Genomic DNA, 11,364 nt, shown 5'->3' with positions numbered 1-11,364 from the left:
AATTAATCAATAGAGTATGTTTGCCACATGATCTTAATATTATCTCGGTAAAATACTTGGCTTGTAGAAGTCAAGAACTAAACTTCGGGACATGGTGGTGAGATGACACCATGACATTAGCTCCTTTGCAAAATTAATGCAACAAAATAAATTGCTTCTTTCCTCCCTTGTCATTTTTCAGATTATGAACCACTGCCAGTTGGGCAAGCACCCTCCATGTTCTGCTTTAATTTATGGAGCTGTCCTGGTTCGAGGCTAAACTAGGTCATCCCCTTTCTCTTCCCCTTTGGGGAGGGAGAGGGATTAGAGAGCATCTGTCAGTATTCAGTGGCCAGCCCAGCCCCAAACTCTCAAGAGGAGCAAAGGTATTTCAGATTAGTAGTAGTGGTTTAAGACACATCTCTCCCTCTCTCTCTCCCTTTCTCTCCCTCCCTCCCCTCTCATATTATTTTTCTCCTTTTGAGGAATTTTTGTAGTTACTTCATGGCTTAGCTCCTCACTTGCAGACTGAATAGCAGTATTTTCCTGTGTTCTGAAGATTAAAATTTCAAATTTTAGGAACATACGTTCTCCATGAATAATGTCCAAGCATGGGGAAAAAAAAGCCAAAATATTGGGTGTATAAATCAGACTAAAATTATTTTTCCATCTTTCTTTGTATACCTTATCCCTTTTTATATATTGTTCTGCTTTTTCAATTCCGTGAGAAAATGACAACTAGCTATATCATTTAAGTGTCCTAGAAACTGGTCCAGAAAGCACAATAACCCAGAGTGCACTGGTTTTGGCTTTCCTGAACAGAGGGTTCCATAAGAATTGCTGAGAGCTGTTAGTGGTTTGCAATGCCCAGCTCTAGAGTATTGTGATCTTCCTCAGCAATTTAATTTTTTTTCAAGGGAAAAGATGCCCTTTTCACTCTATGGCTGGGAAATATAAAGTTGTGGCTGTCACTCAAAGGTCTCTTTCCTGAGACATGCATTTTATTTTAAGTTAATTGATTTGCTATAATGATGGATGATGAAGACGACAGGTTCACAGAGGGAGATTCTAGCCTTTCTGGAGCTGGAGTTTGTAATTTATTGGTAAATAAATGGGCAGAACTTGCCCATGACTGGAAGAAACATATTAAGAGAATTGGACAGTCACAAAAGATCTTGGGAAAACTGAATTCATCTTTGCTTATCCATATGAGTTAATCTGAATCATGGAGAGATCTGTATTTAATGATTTAGATGTTCCATGGTCTTTTATTTATGAGGTCTGCAGGGTCTATTATATTATCTTATAATTTCCATTCTGCCTCAGGTCAAATGCAGATTTCTATAGTACTCAGGAACTAATAGTGAGAAAGATTTGTTTCCCGATTAACCAGAGGTGGTCCCATACTAGAGACTGTTGTGATTTATATATGTGAAACTAAGTCTGCAGAACTTTTCTGTTTTCATTTTCTCTTTTCAGTGTTCCTTAGTTATTTATATGTGGAATTTTGCTATACCCTCGTAAATCACAGAAGAAATATCTGAGGGATCATTTTTCCTTATGTAAATTTGCCTTTGCTGAATAGTCATTTAAAAAGAGTGACTGGAAAGTGACATGTGTACCCTTTTAAACTTGTATAACATTGAGAGCCTTAGAAATTCTAGCATCATTCATGTTAACACATCAAAGTATTGCTGGTTGAACTCAAATCTTTCTGAAATGCTAATCTGTGCCCTTAACTGTAGTGGAGTGAACATACAGATGGTTCTTCTAATTACTTGGAAAAAGAAAAGGGGATGATTTCCTTTAATGATTTCCCCTTCTTTCCAGACTGAAAGGGTTTCCAGCTCTTCCCCCCAGCTAATTTGATGGTTAAAAGATGCCTTTGTCTTGCTTGCAGCTATTGAGGTTTCATCACAATTTGTTAAAACCTTCCGTCACGAAGCGAGGTGTGAACCCAGGGCTATGTAGGTTTGGTTCAGAGGTCATGTGAAGGGGAATTATAACCCAGAGTATTTAGAACTAGAATGGGGGTTGGGGTGTATGTTTTCATCATCCCACGTTATTCCACCGATGGCAAAGATTATTATTTTTTAGGGTTAAAATAGGATCTTGGATATTAGATGCAGAAGGTCATTGATCAGGGAGCAGAGCCCAGGTGCTCAGGCTCCAGAGTGGTGGTAGCTCCATTTTCCCAAGCATACAAATGAAGAGGTTTGAAACACATTTCTAGAGCTCTTGACTTCACTGATGCTTTGTGCAGCAACATACTTTGGAGGAATTGGAGAAAAACAGTGCGAATAAGGAGAACACCTTTTGTTATTGTTCAGCATCATCAGATGGTGGTCGCATCCAGCCACAAAGCTAGTGACCACGGATGACACATGACATTATGTACTTGACAAAGCCCATACACAAAACCAATTCTCCCATAACAAATGCAGTCACAAAATGAACAAAACACTTCTTGTAGCAGAATGTTAGGGGAAAGCTACTCAAAGGAAAAACTCTTAATCTAACAGCAATGAGGAAATGGGATAGTATCCATGGGGAATAACAGGACTGACTAACCTGAGCTGAGGAACTCTGCAGATGGAGCTGGATCCCTGCTTGTTAAGAATCATTTAACAGTGGAAGAGGCTGAAAGGAAGGGCTGAAAGAGGTGAGTCATAAAGAGACAGAGTAAAGGAAGTCTGATGGCCTTTATGTTTTTAAGCTTCTTGTATTAGATAAAAAGGCAGGGAAAAGCAAATAGAGCTAGAGAGAGGTGTTCTAAAGGAAATACATTAAAGAAAAAGTTTGGGGAGAACCTTGGTGATGTTGAAATCTGCAGCAAAATTCACATTGTTTTTCATAAGAGCATTTTGAGTCAGGAGTACTGACATTTATAAGCAGTGCTACATGTACCAGAATAGCATGAAAGAATAAACAACAGAAGTGGTGTGTGTGGGTAACTCATGGCAGTGGGAATCACTGTGAAATGATCATTCACCTTCTATGTTCCTCTGATTTCTTCCACTTAAAGCCTTTTCTACTCCACATTTTGCTTATCTAACAACGGATGCCTTTAATGGCTGCTTTGAGTGACAGAGTGAAGAAGGGAAAAATAAGCAGCCAACTCCTGCTGCGGAAGAGAAATGGGGATGATAAAGAAAGAGAATAAACACAGATGTTGAAGCTAAAATGGGTACAGTACACACACAAAAAGTGAGAGAATAGTCCTGATAGCAAATGCAGATCTGTATATTTGGAGGGACAGGTGACCATAAACTAGCCTGGCTGTGAATGTGCTGGAAAATGTTTTATTTTCCTTTGTTAAAAATCACTTCCTTAGTCTAAATAGAACTGTGCTAAAAGCATACAGAAGGCTTCATTAGAAGGTGTGGGGTTTTTTTTCACCTGATTATGTAGGTTATCAAAGTCCAATCTCTCTTAATTTCTTTTTTGTCAAATATCAGTTTGCATGAGAGAGCCAACAACACGCTTCCAAATAGTGTTCTTATCTCTGCTTAATGTTATTATGCAAACTATAATCAAACTAGATGACAGTACTCCAGACAAACCTTTAGTATTAAGAGCTTTCAAAGCTCTAGGGCAGATTGTTGTTAGCAGGATAGTTAATTACCAGAAGTTAGATTTTATTACGTTATATAAGCAACTAAGACCAGCTGGGATGATGCTGGTCCTCTGGAGCTTTTTGCTTTCTGTCTGACAAATATTAATTGAACTCCTATGGCAATGTGGTGGCTACAAAACTTCAGCTCTCTGTTGCTCTCTTTGGCCTTTTACCCATCACCAGGATAGCTGGGCACTTTGGGATAATGCAGGAAGCAGAAAATGTTTTTCTTCTTCTTTACTTTTGTGGAGCGAACGCCGTTGGGTGTAGGGTTCAGCCGATTCACTGGCCTGCTGGGGGTTTCAGAGGTTGTTTGTGCGGGCAAAGCACATTTTGTGTGCAGTGTGAGGACTCCCAGCTGCAGGGGGGATTTTCTGGGAGTCCTGCCTTCGCCTTTCAAGGTTGCTCTGGAAAGACCTTCCTGGTCAAACCATGGGGGACAGCCTCAAACCTCAGCTGTCAGGTTTTTTTGGCAGCCCTCAGGTGTTTTTGGCAGCCCTCTTCTACACCAAGGTGAAACTGCATGTGGAACCCTGGGGCTATATAATGACCCTGATTCCCAGCTGTTTACATCTGCAGGGAATGTTTCTAACACTAAGTTGGTCCAGGGCTCAGCATTCAATCTGCAGATGTTTCTTGCAGTTAATTCCCATGGTCTGTTCTAGCTTGGGGCATGTGTTGGTGTTGTGCTCTACATCCCTTCAGGGCTTGTGAGCAGAGGTGAAATGCTAGTTTTTCTGGAGGGGTAGGAATTGTTGGATGCGGTGGATAGACAAATCTACCTTCATAATTTTTCATTTTATTCCTTCCTCATAAGAGGAACCTCTCAGACTTTAAATTAGAGACATTCACATACCTTTTCCCAGGCCAGCTCTGACTTTGCTATAAAAAAAGAGTAAGGCCACTTTATGGTGATATGTCAGCACTATTGCCTAAAATCATAGTTATAAATGAAGTAGGAAACTTCTAGCTCTAATATTGGTAAGGGTATTTCACCACTTTTTTATTTTCTAGTGTTGTATATGATGTTAATGGGAACTCTGAAGATAGCAACTGTCTCTAACTGTAACGTGATAAATCTTTATTTCTGTGGTAGTTTTACAGAAGGATTTGTAAGACAGATCTTAAATCCTATTGATGTCTGTCCAGACAACTGGGAGATCACCAAACTTGTTCACCTAGTCCCTATTTTTCAGCAGAATTCTGATTTAGCATGTTCAATCAACAGATTAAGCACAAGTATTTCAAATCATCACAGTGTTTAGCCTACTTATCCTGTGCTTAGACATTAAAAAACCAAAAATCCCTCAAAAATGTACACAAAAACCTAACAGAAAAAAAATCTCGTCGGCTTCTTTCTTAGTCATTAATTCCTGCGTAGGTTTGGCTGGCAAAGAAAATCTTAAGTAGGTGGGAATATGGGGGAATGATGCCTGCTTGTATCAAGTCTCTGGGTAGCAATCTTGCAGGAAGGCAAGAGTAGAGAAAGGAGAATCAGTGTCTGTACTGACTGAAGTGCCTTGGGGATGAAATGTTTTTACAGAGTGACTCTGCTGACCATGCCATTCTCTCTGTTTTGTAGATCAGCTGTTCTGGGACAGTGCCAAGATCAGCAACAGTAAAAGTTCATCTGGCAAATATTCAGGTGCTGTTTTAGTTGACCTGCAAAGGCACTAGTGCACAAATCTTCCCATTGAAGAACCACAAAGAATATTAGAAACATCTTAGGACTTAATCTCAGCTGTGCCCATGTGTGTGGGTGTGCATGTATATACATTCCAATTCTATCTTTTGAACATTATCAATGGGAATACTGTTAGAAGAGATGATAGTAGAGTTATTTTCAAGTAGGAGTGAGTGAAATTCAAAGTCTAAATCTGTGTTGATGAAGGATGGCAGGAAACCTTCTGAAGCCCAAGCCTCAAGCAAAAAATCATATCACACGTATGTGACAAACGGATCAAGCTTTCTGTTAAAAGCAGGTGTTTTATCCTCCATAGTACATCAATTGTTCCAAAAGCCACCACTTCCAAAGGGCAATTTGTTGCTTTCCCACTTAGAAGTGTTTTACTTTCCATCCTAAAGCTGCCCATGGTGAATTTGTTCCTTCATTAGTATTGTTCTTTACCTTAAATCCATCTTTACTTGCCCTGGACTTTACCTTCCTCCCTGGTGTTTTTAAAGAATACAGTACAATTCTGCTCCAGTGAACAAATGCTCACAGCAGGTAAATTGTCCTGAGATTGTAACAAAGTAGGGGCAACTTCACCCTAGAATCAGTCACAAAATAGTAGATTTTCTTTTCCTTCCACTTTCAAATGCACTGTCTGCTCCTTTGTATAGACCTGCAGCACAATTTACTTCATCCTAAGCCACAGTGCAAAGGCTTACTATGAGGTGACCTTGATCCTGTCTTTTATGACAAGTTTTTCCTCTCTAATGGTACCAAACTTCCCCTCGTTCTCCTTGAGGTTTTCAACATTTCTCTGTATAACTGTACAGTTATCCTCCGTATCATCTCTGGTTCCAGACTTGGCCATTCTTTCAAATCCAGTCAGTGTGGTCCTTCTTTTTGTGCTACCATAACAAACCGAAAAGAGCTAACATGGTTTTTAGAGTTTACACACTGCAATATCTCAGTCCACAGCAGGGTCAGAGAGGATGGATTTATATCATGAAATCGGAGAAGGAGGGACACGCTGCCCTGTTGTGAGACTGTTGTATGGTACACAGCCTTGTTCCCCGGCTAGTCAAAAGAAGAATTCGCTAAAGGAACCCTCAGCTCTACTTCATTCAATATAGGTAAAGTGTCTATTTTTACTGTAGGCTCTACAAGAATTACCTGATCTGCTCTGCACAGAACATTCCTGGAAGAACACGGAAGACTTTTTCAAGTGAAGGAAAAGAAGTTGTGTTTTACAGAAAAAACCCCACATATCAAATAAATAAGAACATGGAAAACTAACACCTGAAACGGTGAGTTTTCAGTGGCAACAGAAAATGTTTTGATCTTTAAAGCCTAAAGAGTAGCAGATAGGTCCTTCCATCAAGAAGTAATATAGAGCTTTGCAAGTGTATCTACTAGGAGCAGGTCTCATTCCTAAATCATGCTGTTTTAATTAGTAACTACAAGGATGATTAGACATGCATGTAAGGAACAGGGCTAGTGCTCCAGAAGGTTTGCCACTTTTCCGAAAGCCACATAGCAACTTGCAGTGTTTGTACGCAAAGTTTCTGCACAGAGTCGGACAGATTAGAATAAGAGATCAGGAAAGCTCAGCTGTGAAATGAATCTGTGAGTTCTTGGTCTAGATTTAGATATAACATTCTCCATCGGCTCAGGGAAGACCAGGGTTTCACGTAGACACTAATCAGCAGTCCTCTGTGTGACACCCTTAGACATCTGGAATGTCAGAGCAGTTCTAATGTGACAGTAATGTAGTTTCTGTGACCTTTTCTCTTAATGAGAATATTCTGTGTGTGAAACAGCCTTATGCTCAGTTCAGGAACGACTTTCTCATCTAGCTTAGGCAATTCTAAACAAGATTAATGTTCGCAGTTCTGAAAGGAAGAAAAGGGATTTCTTTGGGGTAAAACGCTGAAATACTTCTACTTAGGTCACTATTAAATATTATCTTCCCAGGTCTTGGCTGTAGAGTACAACTGAACTGAAGAAATTTTCTCCCTGAAGCCAAAACAAACAGAAACTCAGTAACAGGAATAGGGTGGGAGCCTTCAAACTGGTTCCTGGTTTCAAAGGTGAAGAAAATACATTTAAAGGTAAGAGAAAATGCAGGAAAATTGCTTGGTAAAGCTTTAAATAAACGAACCTCTAAGGTTCCTTACAGGTTTTTGTGACCTGAACATTAAGGTGACCTGGAAGGCTATTTTAGAACTTTTGTTTGGTTTTTATTCTCACATAGCAAAGTATAAATATTTTTCTCAGAGGAGTACAATGACAATATTTATTGAATCTACTCTGCAGCCCTTGGTAGTGAAACACAAAAAATCCATTTAGCTAAAAATGTGATTTTCAATTATTATATGTGCACTGATATTATCGTGAGGTTTCTTTCCTAGTATGATCCTTACAATTGCAGTAGGATGTGGGCAACATGAAGGTCATTTACATTTGCTTCCCGTTCATTTTGGTGCATCTTTTGGATTATACTAGAGACTGTGTCCAAAGCCTACTGAAATCCTATTTCAGAATGATTTAAATCAGACCATACTTTTCTCTCACATTAAGTGAAACAATTGCATTTGTGGTTTACTATTGCAGCATGCTGTGGTTTACTATTGCAGCATGCTGTTTTTAACCAAATAGTACTGTTGCACGGTGTGGTGAAAGCAGTAGGAATCTCCTTTTCCCTTATGTCTTTGTAACATTTATGCTCAGGTCCTTCTCTTATTATGCCTGTGATTATGTAGCCATAAATAGGGGCTGTGTTCCTCTGGGTCCCATCAAGATCAGTTGGTGTAACATCCTATTTTTTGTATGGGTCATGGATATGTTACTACACCCCTGAAGAGAAGGATGGCGCTCCTGAACAATGTGGCTACACACTTGTCCTCCCCTCAGGCTGGAATTATATCCATAGTCTAGTCCATAACATAATCTAACCATAAATGCAGTGGCACAGAGGCAGCACTTACCGTGTTTGAAATGCCCATCTGTCATAAATGGTTGTGGGAGAATGGCTCTGGTCTGAACAAAGGCTACACAAGTTTAGCTTCTGCTTTAAGATGAAGGAAAGGATTATGACACAAATGAAAGCTATTTAAGGTTTTGATTTATGTCAAACCACATCAAACCAAAAGAAGGGTATGGCTCTGCCCACAGCCTCGCAGAAATAATGAGTTAATGTTTCCTTGGAGTAGTCTAAGAGATTAGGACACAAACTATGGATTGAAATTGTGTCTAAAATCCCCCAGTGCCTAGCATAACCTAGCAATCTTCTCTCCTCTGAAATACTCAGAAATTGTTAGCGTCTTCCATTTATATTTTATTTTCCCTAGCTGATATAAATGGATGCAACGGAGTTTCACTATTTTTCAATAGCTGAAGTACTGGCTTCAGAAGTGGTGGAAATGGAGGAGAATTAATGGAGATTTAGAGCAATAAGCAAGAACTGGATGGGGATGTCTGCTTAAACGTGCATTCTGTAAGCACTTATCCTGATTTTTTCTTTCTAATGCCTGAACAAAACAAAACAAGTATAAACCAGACTGTTCCACAGATTGGTTAGCATTGGTTGTCTGATACAGAAAAGATTAACCAACTTACTGCAGGAATGAAGAAATACTCTAAATATTTTTGGGTAAATGCAATATTAGAATCAGTTCACCACAGGCAAACTCTTACAGCTAAGCTATTTGGATGCTAATATTTCCTTTGAGATAGTTGCATGAGTTTATTTTGAAAGATGTGTAAGCCTCACTGAAAACAAGCACAATGGGTGAGCAAACATTGTACCACCATTAGAAAATAAATTTATATAAAACAAGATCCTTTGTGCTATATGCCAAATGCTCATTTCTAAGCCTAACTTCACTCACCAGGTACGTAGCTGAGTCCCTCTAGTGGCATAAACATTTATTTGGCTTCAGCATGTTATTAGAATTCTATTTTACAGTCACATTATAGCAACAATTTCACAGGTAGCCTTTTTGGACACTCTGAGGGCTGTGGTAAAGCAAATCTTGGATTAGATACTGTGCAGGCTAGTGCTAATGAATGTAAATTGATTTTTAGCTGTGAGGGGCAATTATAGATGCAGTGGAAGCAGAAGGGATTTTTTGAAAGGATATTCTAGAACTAATTACTATCAGTAAGAAACACGCAAAAAGCAACGTAATACCCAGGGCAGCCAATAGGGATAAGAGCTTATACACAAAACTGTCATGACCTAGTAGTGAAGACTGTTTAAAAACACTGATCTCCACTTAGCTTGTAAATGCGCATCACCCTCTTTCTCACTCATATATTCTCTCTCTCTCTCTGACACGCACACATGCACACACACACGCTCCTGGATTTGCAGAAGACAGACATCTAGGGCACTTCTTGGCATCCACAGGAAAATCATAAGGGATTAATAAACCACAGCAGTAAGTACTCAGTGCATTAAATGTTTATTAAGTGGCATGCTGTCAAAGCCTGGATTTAATAGTAGAGGACTTTAATGGAAATTGGTTGTATTTGATTTTTCTTAGGAATTGCTGAAAGCTGCCTCTCAAGGATTACAAATTCACCTTTTGCTTTTATGGATGCTTGTTTACTATCCATGGGGTACCCTCTGGACAGCCAGTAACCCATTCATTATCCACACTGATTGAGTGCAGGAGTAGTGTGGTGGTAACTACTATACTCAGCTGACGGCAGACGACAAAAGGAAGGAAATGATGAATTCGGACAATTTAACCTCCCAAAGCTTCCTCTCTGCAATTCACAGCAATGCCAGCAATTTATTCTCAGGGCTCCAGTTTGTTCAATCCTTCAAGCCGCTCATCATCCCCTGCTACTCGCTCGTGGTTTTTATTGGCGTCATTGGGAATTACCTTCTCATTTATGTTATCTGCAAGACAAAAAAAATGCACAATGTCACCAACTTTCTGGTAGGCAACCTGGCTTTCTCAGACATGCTTATGTGTGCAACCTGTGTGCCCCTGACACTCGCATATGCCTTTGAGCCCAGAGGATGGGTGTACGGGCGCTTCATGTGCTACTTCGTTTTCCTGATGCAACCAGTCACTGTGTTTGTGTCTGTCTTTACCTTGACTGTCATAGCTGTGGATAGGTATTATGCTATGGTGTACCCATTCCGCAGGAGGCTCACAATCCCTATTTGTGCTTATATCCTGGCTGCTATTTGGCTGCTGAGCTGCATCTTGGCTGCCCCAGCCTTGGTTCACACTTACCATGCAGAGTTCACAGAGCTGGACTTCTCCATCTGCGAGGAGTTTTGGTTCCACATGAAAAGAGATCGCTTGGCTTACGCCTATAGCACCCTCATCATCACCTACATACTGCCTCTGGCTGTCATCTCCCTGTCCTACCTGAGAATCTCAGTCAAGCTGAAAAACCGTGTTGTACCAGGCAATGTCACCCAAGGCCAAGCTGAGTGGGATCGAGCAAGGAGGAGAAAGACTTTTCGCTTGCTGGTCTTAGTGGTGGCAGCCTTTGGAGTCTGTTGGCTGCCTCTGCACATCTTCAACATGATAAAGGACATAGACATCAGCTTGATTGACAAGCAGTACTTCAACTTCATCCAGCTGCTGTGCCACTGGTTTGCAATGATGTCTGCTTGTACCAATGCCTTCCTCTATGCCTGGCTTCATGACAGCTTCAGGGGGGAGCTGAAGAAAATGTTTGCCTGGAGAAAAAAGAAAATTGGACCCACTACGAACTGCATTGTGGCCAGTGTGGTACTGTAAATGAGAGCTAGTGGGAGTGCACTTTCTTCATACAGTAACACTGTAAGTCTTTTCCACTCCTAATTGGTCCTGATTCCTGACATTTGGCTTCAGGGCTCAATTATAATGACACAAGGCCCATGTGTATCTTTCCCAGCACCTCCACTCCAACTGGAGGAGAGGCAGATGTCATGAGCTGAAAATGTCTTTACTTCTTTGACAGAAGTTAGAGGCCAAGGAGATGTTAGCACAATAAGATACCCTTATGTAAGCTATAGGGATCCTTCCTATCTGTTCTGGCTATTGCTGGCACTACAAAAATGGGATTTGGGAGCAGGAAGAAGTGAGGATGA

The 11,364-nt window shown here is 40.3% G+C and overlaps 1 protein-coding gene across 1 annotated transcript; it reads left to right on the top strand.

The window, feature by feature from the left end:
* Nucleotides 1-9,969: 9,969 nt before the first annotated feature.
* On the top strand, nucleotides 9,970-11,056 carry PRLHR (prolactin releasing hormone receptor). The gene has a single exon (XM_009866131.1). The coding sequence runs from the start codon at nucleotides 9,998-10,000 to the stop codon at nucleotides 11,030-11,032; it is 1,035 nt and encodes a 344-aa protein (XP_009864433.1). The 5' UTR covers nucleotides 9,970-9,997; the 3' UTR covers nucleotides 11,033-11,056.
* The last annotated feature ends 308 nt before the right edge of the window (nucleotides 11,057-11,364 follow it).

This window comes from Apaloderma vittatum, unplaced genomic scaffold (genome assembly GCF_000703405.1).
Source record: "Apaloderma vittatum isolate BGI_N311 unplaced genomic scaffold, ASM70340v1 scaffold3263, whole genome shotgun sequence".
Classification (NCBI taxonomy): domain Eukaryota; kingdom Metazoa; phylum Chordata; class Aves; order Trogoniformes; family Trogonidae; genus Apaloderma; species Apaloderma vittatum.
Note: the sequence above shows the minus strand (reverse complement) of the source record. Positions and strands in the feature narration are given on the sequence as shown.